Source organism: Schistocerca nitens, chromosome 8, assembly GCF_023898315.1.
Source record: "Schistocerca nitens isolate TAMUIC-IGC-003100 chromosome 8, iqSchNite1.1, whole genome shotgun sequence".
Lineage (NCBI taxonomy): Eukaryota > Metazoa > Arthropoda > Insecta > Orthoptera > Acrididae > Schistocerca > Schistocerca nitens.
In genome coordinates, this window is record NC_064621.1 from 59,379,289 (window position 1) to 59,397,074 (window position 17,786).

The 17,786-nt window shown below is 39.7% G+C and overlaps 1 protein-coding gene across 2 annotated transcripts in view; it reads right to left on the reverse strand.

The window, feature by feature from the left end:
• The window catches only part of LOC126198625 (cyclin-dependent kinase 7), an 81,601-nt gene that overhangs the window by 9,233 nt on the left and 54,582 nt on the right, over positions 1 to 17,786 (reverse strand). For both annotated transcript variants that reach the window (XM_049935082.1, XM_049935081.1), the window contains exon 7: positions 5,527 to 5,699. In XM_049935082.1, the coding sequence (XP_049791039.1) occupies positions 5,527 to 5,699 (173 nt within the window). The remainder of the gene's footprint in view (positions 1 to 5,526; positions 5,700 to 17,786) is intronic.

Below are 17,786 nucleotides of genomic sequence, written 5' to 3' on the forward strand. Positions count from 1 at the left end.
CTATAAATATCAAATCAAATAAAGGTGATGTACGAGTAGGTCTAATAATGAATAAAAAAATGAAAATGTGGATAAGCTACCATTAACAGCATAGTGAATCAATACCGTATCCAAGATAGGCATGAAGCTAACACTCACCCCAGGAGTAAGTGTATATGTGCCAACTAGATCTGCAGATGATAAGGAGATATTGAAAGAACGTATGACGAGATAAAAGAAATTATTCTGACAGTTAAGGTAGATGAAAATTTAATTGTGATGGGGGACTGGAATTTGGTAGTTGAAAAAGGAAGAGAAGGAAAAATACTTGGAGAACATGGGCTGGGGAAACGAATAAAAGAGGAAGCCACCCGGCAGACCTTCGCACAGAGCATAATTTAATCATCACCACCAACTCTTATGTTTAAAAATCATGATAAAAGGTTGTATAACTGGAAAAGACCAGTAGACACGTAAAGTTTCAGGTTGATTATATAATTGTAAGCCAGAGACTTCAAAACCAGATTTAAAAACTGTAAGCCATTTCCAGGGGCACATGGAGACTAACTATAACTTATTGGTTAATTAACAAAAGGAGAACATATAAAAACCCAGTAAATGAAGCAAGTTAAAGGGAATATAGTCTCACAAATGAGACTGATAGAAAATGCAAAATGGCTAAGCAGGAACGGCTGGGAGACAAATGCAAGACTGTACAAGCATGCGTAACTGGGAGAAAGACTGACATGGCCAACAGAAAAATTAGAGACCTTTGGAGAAAAAGAAGCAGTTGTATGAATATCAATAATTCACATGGGATCCTAGTACTAAGCAAAGAAGGTAAGGTTGAAAGAATATGTATACGGGACATACTGCAGTAACAATGGTGCCTTTGCTGACGTCCGGTTGAAACTTTATGAGCCTAGCACAATGCTAGTGCTACTACCACTGCTGGTGAATATTGTAAATCCCGTACCCATAGGGTGGGGGGGGGGGGGGGGGAGAGAGAGAGAGAGAGAGAGAGAGAGAGGGAGGGGGAGAGAGAGAGAGAGAGAGAGAGAGAGAGAGAGAGAGAGAGAGAGAGAGCAGGGGACTAGGGACTACAGGATATAAAATTGAGTGTGCTTTATATTGAATATATTGTAAATAAATACATTTATATTTTAATCCTTCTACAGTTTTGACATGTTCTTGAATGTTCATCCACCTGGACACAACATATACAAGGGAATTTGAAGGCAGTGTCATGAAAAGAGAAGATGTAGCAGATGGAGATATGATACAGTGAGAAGAGAAGAATTTGACAGAACAATGAAATATCTAAGTTGAAACAAGGTCCCTGAAGTAGACAGCATTTCCTAGCATTACTGAGATTCTTAAGAGAGCCAGCCACGAGAAAACTATTCCAGCTTGTATGCAAGATACATGAGACAGAGGAACATCCTTAACTTCTATGAAATAATTCCAATTTCAAAGCACGGAGTTGCTGGCAGGTGTGATATTATTGAACCATCAGTTTAATTAGCCATGCTCAGAAAATACTGACATAAGTTATTTACAGAAGAATGGAGAAATATAGCATCCGTAGATTTAGTGAAATTATGAAGGTAGCAGGGACTAAATATAGAGAACAAAAGGCTATAGACGACTTTTACAGAAACCAGACGGCCATTGTAAGAGACAAAGGACATGAAAGGTAAATTGTGGTTGCGAAGGGAGTGGCTAGAGGGTTGTAGCCTCTCCCTAATGTTATTTGATCTGAACAATGACCAAACAGTAAAAGCTGAAGGAGAAAAAATTACAACTTTGACATTTGCCAAGGACACAATTCTGTGGAAAGGACTTGGAAAGCAGTTGTATGGAATTGACAGCATTTTGAAAAGAGGTAAATGAAATGATACTGAGGGGATTGACCTAGGAAATGAGACAATACAAGTAATAAATCAGTTTGGCTATTTGGGCAAAAAAAATAACTGACGATGACCGAAATAGAGGGGATACACAAAACACACTGTTACAGCAAGAGAAGCAGTTTTGAAAAAGGGGAATTTTTTAACATCTAACATAAATTTACATGTTAGAAAGGCTTTTTAAAGGAATTTGTTTGCAGTGTAGCCTTGTACACAACTGAAACATGGACACTAAGCAATTCGGACAAGAAGAAAGCAGAAGCTTTTGAAATGTGGTGCTACAGAAGAATACTGAAAATTATACGAGTAGGTTGAATAACTCATGAGAAAGTACTGAATCAAATCAGGTGACAGAAGAAATTTATAGCACAACTTGGCTAAAAGAAGAGATGGGGGACGGTACAAGACATCTTACAGCATCAATGACTTGTTAGTTTGGTAATGGAAGAAACTGTGGGTGGTAAAAATTGCACCAGGAGGCCAAGAGATGAATACAGAAAGTATGTTGAAATGAATGTAGATTAGTAATTCAGAAATACAGAGGCCTGCACAGGACAGACAAACATGAGAGCTGCAGCAACCCAGTAGTTAGACTGAAGATGACGACGATGACAACAACAGTAGTAGTAGTAGTAGTAGTAGTAGTAGCAGCAGCAGCAACCATTTGCATGCCGTTACAGCGCAAGTATTCAACAATCAAGCAATGTTTCCCGAAACTGAAAAGTATAGTGGCTGCAACACAGAGTGGCTTTATTGAGGGTGGGCAAAGGTGTGTCAAAAAAAAACTGAATGTAACATAGCAATGAGGAGGAAAGTGCACTCCAGTTTCAAAGAAATGAAATAAAGATTAAGATTCTGTGGCACCTAAGGGTGCTGTTTTAAATTTGTGTTGTTTGACAAAGGTAAATGAATTACTGGAAGACAGCCACTATCCAGTAGCCAAGCATGCCACAAAACAAGGTGGTGCTCAACTTAATCAACTGCTTCACAGGCCATGACGTCTGGGTTCTTTCCACCAACACTAGCTTTCCTGAAATGGACTGTTGGGAACTCTCCCTGCAACATATCCTTCATTCATGTAACCCCCTAGCCTCAACCATTGCTAGTCCCTCTCCTCCACCTTCTTAAGCCCTTTCCTGCTCCCACTCCAGCCTAACACACACGTCTTCTGTCTCCCTCCCTCTCTCCAACCAAATAGTCCCCCTTTCCCCTTTTCTGCCTCTCCCCTCCTCCTGTTTCACACAACAGCCCCCTAGTGCTGCACCAAGCAGCTCACCATCCTGTCCCTGCCATCTCCTGCAAACTCCCAAAGGCGGCAATACTGCATCGTCCCCATCTCATCCAGTTTTCGTACCCCTCACCACTAATGACCTCAGTCAGGTCTCAGTACCCACAGACAACTCTGTGTTTTTCTAAATGTGAAGAAGTGCTTTGTCCCATATCTCGGTCTACTTCTATGTGCTTTAAAATGTGCCTGTCTTCTGTTGCTCAATACCTCCTCAATGTGGTGAGCATAATGTTAACAAATTACAGACTTTGTAATGCAACTTTATTGGTTATCCTGACCAAAAATACTTACATATGCACTTTTAAATTGGTTTAAACATTTGAATGTATGTGGAATAGCAGAAATGAATAATTATTTACATGCTAAACCAGGAGACTGGCCTTTATATGCATGATGCTCCTTACACTTACCCAAACCAACTGCAGTTTTTAGGGTTCCATACTTGAATCTGTAAAAACAGAAGTACTATATAATCACTTTGTTGTCTGTCTGACTGTTAACGACCCTTTTTCTACGGAATGGATAGAGGTGTCCCGTTAAAATTTTTGTCAAATACAACAGTCTACAGTCCCATGGCAGTGTAAACAATTTAAGCTTCAAAAGTCAATGTAATCAAAGGATATATGTCACATATTTTTATACTTGCGACCTCAGTAGTCATTAGACAACGTGAGAGAACAGAATGGGGCACTCTATGGAACTCACGGACTTTGAACGTTGTCAGGTGATTGGGTGCCACTTGAGTCATACGTCTGTACGCAAGATTTCCACACTCCTGAACATCCCTAGGTCCACTGTTTCCGACGTGACAGTGAAGTGGAAAGGACACGTACAGCACAAAAGCGTACAGTCCGACCTCGTCTGTTGACTGACAGAGACCGCCGACAGTTGAAGAGGGTGTAATAGGCAGACATCTATCCAGACCATCACTCAGGAATTGCAAACTGCATCAGGGTCCACTGCAAGTACTATGACAGTTAGGCAGGAGGTGAGAAAACTTGGATTTCATGGTCGAGCGGCTGCTCATAAGCTGCACATCACACCAGTAAATGCCAAATGATGCCTCGTTTGGTGTAAGGAGTGTAAACAATGGACGATTGAACAGTGGAAAAACGTTGTGTGGACTGACGAATCACGGTACACAATGAGGTAGGTATGGTGAATGCTTTGTGAACGTCATCTGCCAGCGTGCGTAGTGCCAATAGTAAAATTCGGAGGCAGTGTTGTTATGGTGTGGTCATGTTTTTCATGGAGGGGGCTTGCACCCCTCGTTGCTTTGCGTGGCACTATCACAGCACAGGCCCTCATTGATGTTTTAAGCACCTTCTTACTCCCCACTGTTAAAGAGCAATTCGGAGATGGTGGTCGCGTCTTTCAACACACCCAAGCACCTTTTCATAATGCTCGGCCTGTGGCAGAGTGGTAACGACAATAACATGGATTGGCCTGCACTGAGTCCTGAACTGACACCTTTGGGATGTTTTGGAATGCCGACTTCAAGCCAGGCCTCACAGACCAACATCGATACCTGTCCTCAGTGCAGCACTCCGTGAAGAATGGACTGCAATTCCACAAGAAACCTTCCAGCACCTGATTGAACATATGCCTGCGAGAGTGGAAGCTATCATCAAGGCTAAGGGTGGGCCAACACCATACTGAATTCCAGCATTACTGATCTAGGGCGCCACGAACTTTTAAGTCATTTTCAGCCGTGTCCAGATACTTTTGATCACATAGTGTACATGACACGCACGGTGATTTGGTGATAAAGCACACGCCCGGAAACCAAGACGTCATGAGATCGAATCTTGGTCAGACCGTGGATTTTTCACTTTTAGTTTTAATCTAGCCTTCATGATGTGAGGAATCATCAGGAACAACACATGGTTTATAATTCCACATTAAACTGTGGGTTCCCTTTCCCCAATTCGATAACTGGGGTAGGTTAGTGAAACGCAAGTGGTCGGAGTACCTTCCAATAGCATAGCTTGTGCCAAGCCATTAAGCAACAAAAAATTATTATGTACGGAACTCTCACAGCACAAGTCCTATGGATAGGAACTTCTGCTTCCTCTTATGGTATGACATTACTGTATTTTACATGTTTTAATTTTGACATTTTGATCCACTTAGTTTCACTTTTCAATTTTAAACTTATTTTCAATATTATCCATCTTGTAGATATGAAGATGGCTGCTGACAGCCGAAACCAGAGACTACTTGTTGAAATTATACTTTATTATCCCTGACAATTCACCATTTTCAAATGTTACTGTGTGGCCCTTGTAACAGATGTAGCTAACCAAGCAATTCTCATCAATTTGGATAATTAAAGATGCATCCACTTACCGGAAATATGGCATCTGCAAGGCTTCTGATGACGTACAGCGTTTACATGGATCAAGGCTGAGTAAGCTCTGCAGCAGGTCTAACAAGTCATCACCTGCTGCTGTAAAGATGTCTCTCAAAGGTGTTCCAGGAAATGTTTTGAACTGTATGTAGTCTGGCAAGGCAGTTACACCCTGTAAACATAAATTTATTGACAGCACAGTTTACTTTTACAGTTTAAAATACTTTTCTACGGATTCATCACACACTATTGACAGAAGAGCTGATATACAGATATCACAGCTGAGTGGTATTGCTATTGTCCTATCATATTAAAGCATGATAATACTTAAAAACATCAACTTTACATTGCAGCACTGCAGAAATCACGCTGCCCTCCAAATCTTTTGCAACTTCTGCAGAAATACCAATATACCTACCTCAAACTGACACACAGCTAATATTCCAAAAACATTAACAATGAAAATTGGCAGTTCACTCATAGTATACTATAGGCAATATAATACCACTACAATGAAATTTTATAACTTTCACTGCAGCCCGTTCCAACATGTTGTTGTGTCAAAACCTATCTGACACAACTGCTGCACGAAGAAAAAATTAGCATAAGGAGAGCAATCAGCCAAGTTTTCAATGACTTTGAAAGTAAAATTTTGTCAGCTGAACCCCCTAAAATCCTAAGAGATTTTGGTCTTATGTTACATCAATAAGTGGTTTGAAATCACCTATTCAATCACTCAGTGACGGTACAGGCACTGACATGGAAGACAACAGAGAGAAGGGCAATATTCTGAATTTGGTCTTTGAAGTCATTCCACCATGGAAGATCGTAATACAGTCCCTCCTTTCAATCATCGTATGAACATCAAAATGGCAGATACTAAGACAGCCTATCACAGAACAGAAAAGCATCTACAATCACTTAGTAGTGAAAAGGCATCAGTACCATATGAGATACTTGTAACATCATAAAATGATTATGCGAAAGAACTTGCTCCCCTTCTAGCAGCAGTTATCATAGTTCATTGGAGCACTGAAGAGTACCTAGTGACAGGGAAAATGTGCAGGTCATTCTTGTTTTCAAGCAAGGTCATAGGACAGATACACATCATTGAAGGCCTATACCACTGACCTCAATCTGTTGCAGAATTAAGGAACATGTTTTGTGCTCAAGAATTAAGATATCTTGGGAGAACTAAAATCTCCTCTATTAAAATCAACATGGGTTCCTCAAACAGAGACCTTACAAAACTCAGCTTGCTCTGTTCCTCCACGAGATCCATAGCGCTGTAGACAATGGTGTTCAGGTTGATGATGTGTTCCTTGACTTCAAGAAAGCATTTGGTACCATCTCACACTGCAGTTTAGTGAAAAAAATACGAGTTTATCAAGTATTGGACAAGATTTGTGATTGGACTCAATACTTCCTTGCAAATAGTACTCACCATATTGCTCTCAAACGAACAAGATTCACCAATGTAAAGGTAATTTCCTGAGTATAACATGGAAGTATGATAGGACCATTGCTATTTACAATGTATAAATGATATAGTAGAAATTATTGGAAGCTCTTTATGACTGTTCACACATGATGATGTTATCTATAAGAATGCAGGAATGCCAGAAGACAGTACTGATTTGTAGAATAACCTACAGAGGACTGATGAATGTTGCAGGCTCTGGCAGTTGATCCTGAACATACATAAACGTAACATATAGTGCCTTCATATGTAAAGAAAACCACTACTTTACAACCACACTATTGATGACAAATTGCTGGGAACAATATCTACTGTAAATCAAATATGCAGGAGTAACTATCCAGAGAAAACTTAAGTCGAATGACCACATAAAAAAATAGTAGGGAAAGCAGATGGTAGACAGATTCATAGGAATTCAGCATGAAGGAAGTGGCCTATAAAGCACTTGTCTGACCAATTCTCGAGTATTGGTCGCCAATTTCGGACCCTTACCAGGTAAACTGATAGAAGGGATAGAGAAGATCCATTAAAGAGTGGCGCATTTCAGCGCGGGGTCGTTTGGTCGGCGCAAGAGTGTTACAGAGATGCTCAACAAACTCCATAAGCAGATGCTACAACAGATGCATAGTGCCTCACAGAGAGGTTTACTATTGAAATTTCAAGACAGCACTTTCCATGAAGAGTCGGACAATGGATTACTTCCTCCCACATACATCTCGTAAAATGACCATGAAGAGAAAATTCGACAAATTAGAGTGAATACAGAGGCTTACCAACAATCATTCTTCCCAAGTGCAACTTGCGCTGGAACAGGGAAGGGGGAGGATCAGTTAGTGCTATCAGAAGTACCCTCCACCACACTCCGTCAGGTGGCTTGCAGAGTATTGATATATGTGTAGGTAACTCTTGGTACCAATCTTTGAATGTTACTTGGATTTCCATTGCTCTCATTCTTGGTAATTCATGCCCCTGCACAATGTGAGGATTTGGTTGCTTTTAGTACTTAAATGCCTATGTTTACTGCTACATGGCATGACTTGGATTTTGGACTCTTCTTCAAGGGAACTGTCACTATTTGTATCATCTGATACATACCATGTCAAGTCCATGTCTGAACAACAAATATTTCACAAGTTCCATCAAATCCCAAGGAAACTACCATGACACAATTTGCTCTACAAGCCATTCCTTTGTAAGTGTAGATGAATCTCCTCTGCACAGTAGAAAGGTGCATCAGTTTTACGTCAATCACGTAGCAATGTGAAGCAATCACAGGCTTTATCAAGTACTTTGTTGTCTTTAACATTCATTAACAATCTTCTTGCATTGTCAAAAGATAACAACTTGGCATTTTGTGGATGAACCAAGTATAGAAATAAAAAGCACTACCTGTCCTCTTATTAAAACAACAGCTAATTATATGTTTCAAAACTTCAACATAGTCATTAATTATCACAAAATTTAGCATATGCAATTCATCTCACAGAATTATATTATCTATTACTACAATCCATTCAAATAAAGATATGTAAATAGTGTCCAATACTGGGCAAAACAGCCAGATCACAACCTGAACTGGAAAACCCACATCGAATTAACTATTCTTTGATGTCTTCGTATGTGTTCTCTAAATCTATCCCTTCTAACTCTATTCTTTGCATTTCAATTCAGTACTCTTCATTAGTACTTTCATCTTCTCACCCAATCTTCAACATTCTTCTGTAGCACTGTATTTCAAAAGCTTCTATTCTCATCCTGTCTATACCTTCACATAAAGCTAAGCTCCCACCCTCTGTAAAATTTGCCTATTGCTTTTACCATCTCATTTCCTAATATAATTCCGTCAGCATCAGCTGCCCCAATTTTGCTACACTGCATTATTACCCCTATTTTACTTTTTTCTGATGTTTACCTTTTAACTTCTTTTCAAGACCTGAACTGGAAAACCCACATCGAATTAACTATTCTTTGATGTCTTCGTATGTGTTCTCTAAATCTATCCCTTCTAACTCTATTCTTTGCATTTCAATTCAGTACTCTTCATTAGTACTTTCATCTTCTCACCCAATCTTCAACATTCTTCTGTAGCACTGTATTTCAAAAGCTTCTATTCTCATCCTGTCTATACCTTCACATAAAGCTAAGCTCCCACCCTCTGTAAAATTTGCCTATTGCTTTTACCATCTCATTTCCTAATATAATTCCGTCAGCATCAGCTGCCCCAATTTTGCTACACTGCATTATTACCCCTATTTTACTTTTTTCTGATGTTTACCTTTTAACTTCTTTTCAAGACACTGTCGATCCCCATAAAGTGATGTGCCAAATCCTTTTCCCTCTCTGAAAGAATTGCAATGCTGTTGACAAACTTAATTTTTTTTATTTTATTTATTTTCCCTGGAGTTTAATTCATTCACCAAATTTCTTCTTAATTTCCTTTGCGGCTTAGTTCTTGTCCTCCTGCACTTAAATCCATACTCCCCAAGCCACAATACGGTATGGTCATGTTATAGTATGACAGAAGATACTTCCTGTAATGTTATTATTTCCTTCCTTCCCTGTTCCATTCTTGACTCTTGCATGAGAAGAATGATCATGCGTAATCCTCCATATATACTCCAAGTTATCTCATTTTCTCATCATTGTCATTTTCTAACTCATATGTGAGAGGAAGTAATATGCTGACAGAAATTTTACGGAGTTTACACTAAGAATTTCACCAATAAACCTCTTTGTGATGCATGGAGCCTCTCTCATAGTGTCTGCCACTGGAGTTTACTGAGCCATCTCCGTAATGCTCACACATCGTTACTAAATAATCGAACGACTACATGTGTCACTTGTCACCAGCTCCTCTCTGTCTCTTCTACTAATCCTATCTGATGATAGGTCTCAACTGATGAACAATACTCAAGAATTGGGTAGAGAAGTATTTGTAAGCCACTCCTTTTACAGATGAATTAAAAGCTTAGAATCATGAGAAGACTCCTTAATACTCTTTCCATGTTTCAGCGCTTTTCCTGTAACTACTTTTATGTGGTCATCCCACTACAGATCATTCTGGACAGTTACCACTACGTATTCTGTGGTTGTTACCATTTCCAGTGATTGTCAGTAGTGTAATCTAACAGTAATGGAGCTCTTTCATTTGTTTTGCACAATATATTATATTTATTCACATTTGGGGCCAACTGCCAGTCCCTGTACCATTTCATCGGTTTTCCTGCATTTTTCAATAATTGTTTTGGCACTGCAACTTTTCTAGAGGCAACAGCACCATCCACAGAAACTCTCTTAGAGCATTAGATGTTATCTATTAGCTTAGTAAAACCAGCAGTCCTATAATATTTCCTTGGAGCACCCCGAAAATTACATCAATCTATTTTGTCCATTAAGAACAAAGTTTAGGGTTCTATCTGCACAGAAGTCATTAATCAAGTCATAAATCTGGTCTGCCACTATGTGAGCTCCAATTTTATTCATTAAACAGCTCTGAAAAACTGTAATGGGCACCTTCCCCAAGTCAAGGAACACAGCATCAATCTTGGCTCCACTTTCTGTAGTGCTGTGGATCTCTAAGATGAACAGAGCAAGCTGAATTTTACAAGATATCTGTTCACAGAATCCATATATGGTTTTACAGGACACATTTTTGTACACCAAAAAGGTGCATAAAACATCTTTCATAATTCTACAACAGGTTGTTAATAATATGCCTGTAATTATGTGCATTTGTCCAGAGAACTTTCTTGAAAAAAAGGAATGACCTACATTTTTTCCTCCAACTGTTGGCACCCTTTGTTGCTCCAATGATCTACCATAAACTGCTGCTAGAAGGCTTGGAACTACTTCATATCTGTACAAACTGCATAATATTGGTGTGCTCAAATATTTATCTTTCATTATTGCACGAGGATATTCTAAGGGAGGGAGGAATATCTACATGCGCTGTAAATGTTTTACAAGTTTCTTACATTTTCACACTTTCTCTTTTAAAAGACTTTCCTCCTATAGCGCACCTTTGTCCAACTTTTTTTCCATTAATGGATAGCTTCCCAACCTCCATTATTCAGTCTGGCATAAAATTCTTGCACTAAGACTTCTTAGATGTTATCTCTACTTTGAAAGGTAAGGCCTTTTAATAATTGTTTTAAGCTGGGGAGGAAGAAAATGTTTTATTGATGGGATACAACAGCTGTGCAATGTTTTGCCAGGTAAATGTTGTCAGAAGTGATTTGTGAACTAATGTGGTGTCCTGGTGCAACAAAGAAAATCATTTCTTCCACTCTTCAGGTCTCTTTCTATTGATAGCTCCTCATATATGTACTATATATACTATTTGCTGCCTCCCCCCACTCCCCCAATCATATGGCCATTAGGTATGAACTAACCACACACTATGCCTTGCAAATCAAAGACGTATCGCATCTATACCCAGGCTGCTGAAATATATGAGTCATGTTCACGTGTTTAATATACTGAAATTGTGACGTTCCAATGGCTGCACCGCACATGCCCACAGCTGATTGCTTCCAAGTTTGTTTGGAAAATGTAGGCTATACTCACTGAGTAAATATGTCGGCACAAAATAATATGTATGAAAGTATAACGAAGAACATGTTTTTGACAACGGAGAAAACAACTACAGACAAAAAGCATTTGATTATATATGAAAACATGAAATAAATAACAACCAAAGTTAATGACAGTGTCTATGAGAAATCATTCCAAATTGTTACTGTAATAGCTGCATATAAAATATATAATAATGTAAACCTAAGTATAACAAAGAACACACTATATCGACAAACACGGAACAAAATAAAGAAATAGGAGCTTACTCTGTTGCAGAGTGAAAGAATTAATTCTGTAAACATGCTTCGGACAATACACAAAAAACGTGAAATCCAAGAAACAGTTTACAAAATAAATAAGCAAAATCTGTAACTTTACACTCACCAATTTATGATAACAATGGCGCAATTCCAACCAATTCCCTATCATCACTGTCATCTGATTTGGCACTAAAACTACCATTGTCACTGTCACTGTCTTCATCTTCATCATCATCAAGAGAAATCATTATTCCTTCATTCTCTAATAAGCTTAACAATGTGATCTACCTTGCTTGCTCCATGAGGTGGTATCTACAGCAGCAAGATCTTTACACAACAGCCTTTCCACTTCTGTTATGGTAAAAGACTTGCTATTATTTCTAATGTAAGTCTTAACATAACTCCAAACCAATTCAGTTGTGCTGAAATGGCAGTAAACTGATTACCATATGACACTGTTGTTTTGCAATTTCATCTACAACTCATATAGGTGTAATACTCTTATTTTATTTCAAAAGTGAATTTAACAGCTGCTCTGATATACTCATGTGCGCAGCAATGTCTCTTGCCACTGCACCACAATTTCCTTGCAGTCACTAGTTGTACAAGTTTTGTTTCATATCACTGAATGACAAGGTGCATTATCCATTACAGTCACACCAGAGCAACAAATTTTTAAAACACCGCAGAAATCTTGGATAGTCTGTATACTAATAGTAGTCGCTGGTTTTTATCGATCGGAAAACTAAAAGTGCTTCTTGCACAAACCCAGTTGAAGAACCTCCACAGGCCACAATTAATCTGGCTCCTCTCCCTTTGGCTGATGACCGCTATTTGGTGTATCATCTGTCTGCCCAGCGTTTATTAACTTCTTACCTAGTGTTGACCCAGGTTTCATCTAACCATGCAACTGAACCCCCCATGAACCATAGATCTTTCCATTGGTGGGGATGCTTGTGTGCTTCAGCGATACAGATGGCCATACCATAGGTGCAACCACAACGGAGGGGTATCTGTTGAGAGGCCAAATAAACGAGTGGTTCCTGAAGAGGAGCAGCAGCCTTTTCAGTAGTTGCAGGGGCAACAGTCTGGATGATTGATTGATCAGGCCTTGTAACACTAACCAAAACGGCCTAACTGTGCTAGTACTGCGAGCGGTTGAAAGCAAGGAGAAACTACAGCCGTAATTTTTCCTGAGGGCATGCAGCTTTACTGTATGATTAAATGATGATGGCGTCCTATTGGGTAAAATATTCCGGAGGTAAAATAGTCCCCCATTCGGATCTCCGGGCGGGGACTACTCAAGAGGACGCTGCTATCAGGAGAAAGAAAACTGGCATTCTACAGATCGGAGCGTGGAATGTCAGATCCCTTAATCGGGCAGGTAGGTTAGAAAATTTAAAGAGGGCAATGGATAGGTTAAAGTTAGATATAGTGGGAATTAGCGAAGTTCGGTGGCAGGAGGAACAAGACTTTTGGTCAGGTGAATACAGGGTTATAAATACAAAATCAAATAGGGGTAATGCAGGAGTAGGTTTAATAATGAATAAAAAAAATAGGAGTGCGGGAAAGCTACTACAAACAGCATAGTGAACGCTTTATTGTGACCAAGATAGACACGAAGCCCACACCTACTACAGTAGTACAAGTTTATATGCCAACTAGCTCTGCAGATGATGAAGAAATTGAAGAAATGTATGATAAGATAAAAGAAATTATTCAGATAGTGAAGGGAGACGAAAATTTAATAGTCATGGGTGACTGGAATTCGTCAGTAGGAAAAGGGAGAGAAGGAAACATAGTAGGTGAATATGGATTGGGGGGAATAAATGAAAGAGGAAGCCGCCTTGTAGAATTTTGCACAGAGCATAACTTAATCATACCTAACACTTGGTTCAAGAATCATAAAAGAAAGTTGTATACCTGGAAGAATCCTGGCGATACTAAAAGGTATCAGATAGATTATATAATGGTAAGACAGAGATTTAGGAACCAGGTTTTTAATTGTAAGACATTTCCAGGGGCAGATGTGGATTCTGACCACAATCTATTGGTTATGAACTGCAGATTGAAACTGAAGAAACTGCAAAAAGGTGGGAATTTAAGGAGATGGGACCTGGATAAACTGAAAGAACCAGAGGTTGTAGAGAGTTTCAGGGAGAGCATAAGGGAACAATTGACAGGAATGGGGGAAAGAAATACAGTAGAAGAAGAATGGGTAGCTCTGAGGGATGAAGTAGTGAAGGCAGCAGAGGATCAAGTAGGTAAAAATACGAGGGCTAATAGAAATCCTTGGGTAACAGAAGAAATATTGAATTTAATTGATGAAAGGAGAAAATATAAAGACGCAGTAAATGAAGCAGGCAAAAAGGAATACAAACGTCTCAAAAATGAGACCGACAGGAAATGCAAAATGGCTAAGCAGGCATGGCTAGAGGACAAACGTAAGGATGTAGAGGCTTATCTCACTAGGGGTAAGATAGATACTGCCTACAGGATAATTAAAGAGACCTTTGGAGAAAAGAGAGCCACTTGTATGAATATCAAGAGCTCAGATGGAAACCCAGTTCTAAGCAAAGAAGGGAAAGCAGGAAGGTGGAAGGAGTGTATAGAGGGACCATACAAGGGCGATGTACTTGAGGGCAATGTTATAGAAAGGGAAGAGGATGTAGATGAAGATGAAATGGGAGATACGATACTGCATGAAGAGTTTGACAGAGCACTGAAAGACCTAAGTCGAAACAAGGCCCTGGGAGTAGACAACATTCCATTAGAACTACTGACAGCCTTGGGAGAGCCAGTCCTGACAAAACTCTACCATCTGGTGAGCAAAATGTACGAGACAGGCAAAATACCCTGAGACTTTAAGAAAAATATAATAATTCCAATCCCAAAGAAAGCAGGTGTTGATAGATGTGAAAATTACTGAACTATCAGTTTAATGAGTCACGGCTGCAAAATACTAACGCGAATTCTTTACAGACAAATGGAAAAACTGGTAGAAGCCGACCTCGGGGAAGATCATTTGGATTCCGTAGAAATATTGGAACACGTGAGGCAATACTGACCCTACGACTTATCTTAGAAGCTAGATTAAGAAAAGGCAAACCTACATTTCTAGCATTTATAGACTCAGAGAAAGCTTTTGACAATGTTGACTGGAATACTCTCTTTCAAATTCTAAAGGTGGCAGGGGTAAAATACAAGGAGTGAAAGGCTATTTACAATTTGTACAGAAACCAGATGGCAGTGATAAGAGTCAAGGGACATGAAAGGGAAGCAGTGCTTGGGAAGGGAGTGAGACAGGGTTGTAGCCTCTCCCCGAAGTTATTCAATCTGTATATTGAGCAAGCAATAAAGGAAACAAAAGAAAAATTTGGAGTAGGTATTAAAATCCGTGGAGAAGAAGTAAAAACATTAAGGTTCGCCGATGACATTGTAATTCTGTCAGAGACAGCAAAGGACTTGGAAGAGCAGTTGAATGGAATGGACAGTGTCTTGAAAGGAGGATATAAGATGAATATCAACAAAAGCAAAACGAGGATAATGGAATGTAGTCGAATTAAGTCGGGTGATGCTGAGGGAATTAGATTAGGAAATGAGACACTTAAAGTAGTAAAGGAGTTTCGCTATTTGGGGAGCAAAATAACTGACGATGGTCGAAGTAGAGGACATAAAATGTAGACTGGCAATGGCAAGGAAAGCATTTCTGAAGAAGAGAAATTTGTTAACATCAAGTATAGATTTAAGTGTCAGGAAGTCGTTTCTGAAAGTATTTATATGGAGTGTAGCCGTGTATGCAAGTGAAACATGGACGGTAAATAGTTTGGACAAGAAGTGAATAGAAGCTTTCGAAATGTGGTGCTACAGAAGAATGCTGAAGATTAGATGGGTAGATCACATAACTAATGAGGAGGTATTGAACAGGAATGGGAAGAAGAGGAGTTTGTGGCACAACTTAACTAGAAGAAGGGATCAGTTGGTAGGACATGTTCTGAGGCATCAAGGGATCACCAATTTAGTATTGGAGGGCAGTGTGGAGAGTAAAAATCATAGAGGGAGACCAAGAGATGAATACACTAAGCAGATTCAGAAGGATGTAGGCTGCAGTACGTACTGGGAGATGAAGCAGCTTGCACAGGATAAAGTAGCATGGAGAGCTGCATCAAACCAGTCTCCGGACTGAAGACCACAACAACAACATGCTATTGAATGGATATCCTTCTGCATAATTTTATTTAAGACGATACTACAAACCTTAACAGCATGAGCTATTTCAAACAACAGTTCTTATGCATCTAACTTTTTAAGCGATGTTTTCTTGCCTGAGGAAAGTCCACATTCTTTCAAAGAAATTAACAACTTCGCTGTTGTGGGGTATTCTTTCCTTCTATAATATCCATAAATATGCCGACAAACTTCATTGGTTTGGAATGAGTCAAATGGGTGAGGTTGCTTGTTTTTCTCTCTAGGAGGGCTTTGTTTCACATGGTTTACTTCAGTATCTCTTAAGTCCTGAAGTATCACTCTCTTCCTTAATACAATTCTTCTGCTGAGTCCTAGGGTTTTCAAGGTATGCTCTAAAACTTTATCAGCAGGAACTGATGGTTGCCGATGAACAGAAAGAAATTCTTTTTCTTGCACTAAAACTGGCACGATCTTTATAGCAATTCTAAAACCTGGCTATTTAATGGCACTCCACAATACATAGGACTGTCACTTAGTAAATGTATGTCTTTTGGCGACATTTTTTTAGTAACTACACTGGTGTCCAAAATTAATGCATTGAAAGAAAATTTTGCACAGTTGCATTTATTTTTCCACAAACCAGTATAGGCACGTGACAGTAAAGTAGAAACAATGTAAAGAATACATAATGTTATCAACTGCAACATGCATAATGGTAAGCAAAAATGTTCATTTTTTTTTCAACTTACAGATTTGCACACACATTCTGACAACTGGTTAATGTGCTCAGGATGGGGTGTGACCAGCTCTGGCACCAATAAAGATCTGACAACAACGAGACATGCTGTGAATGATGGCATCAATCCCAGGTTGAGGCAATAATGCCAATTCTTCCTGCAGAGCTGTTCCCAAGTCTTGGAGACCACCCTGTTGCTGAACACGCTGCCAAACATGATATCCCTCATCTCAATGACTGCTTCTCAACCTGTGCCATATGGATCCTTCCCACCAGATTTTCTGAATTGCGCAGGTAGGAACTTTCCCTGCAATACATCTTACGTTACCATAACCCTCCTGGCCTCAACCTTCGTTAGTCACTGTCCTCACCCATCCAGCCTCCTCCCTGTTCCCATTCCAGCACTACACAGCTGTCATTTCACTGCCACACCCAGTCTTTTAATTTCTTTTAATTTCTCTCCTTTCCGCTACTTACCCTCTCCCCCCTCCGCACCTTCTCTCCTGCCCTCCGCCTGAACTGCAACACTTCACTGTCCACCACTCCCACCATACTATCCCTCCCCCTCCCCGCCACAGCCTCCTCCTTACCCCCACCCAGTCGCCACTCCCATCATGCACTGGAGCTGCTGTTCGCAGTGTGGTTTCAGCTCTCTGAGACTGCAGATGTGTGTGCAAATTGCGTTTACATGAGTGTGTGTGTGTGTGTGTGTGTGTGTGTGTGTGTACTGCTGACAAAGGCCTTTATGGCCGAAAGCTTTAATTGTGTGAATCTTTTTGTTGTGCCTATCCTGACTCAGCATCTCCGCTATATGGCGAGTAGCAACTTTCCTTCTCTGGTATTGTTACATTCCATCCTGGATTTTCCATTGTTTGACTTCTCTCTTTAAAACCTTTCATAGTGTTGTGTATGGATCATGCTCTTTCAACATAATGCAAAATTTCTGTATACTCTTTGAGCATGCAGTAAACAGCAGCCTGTAATCAAAGCTTACTACCAGAAGCACCTATCATCAGTGGC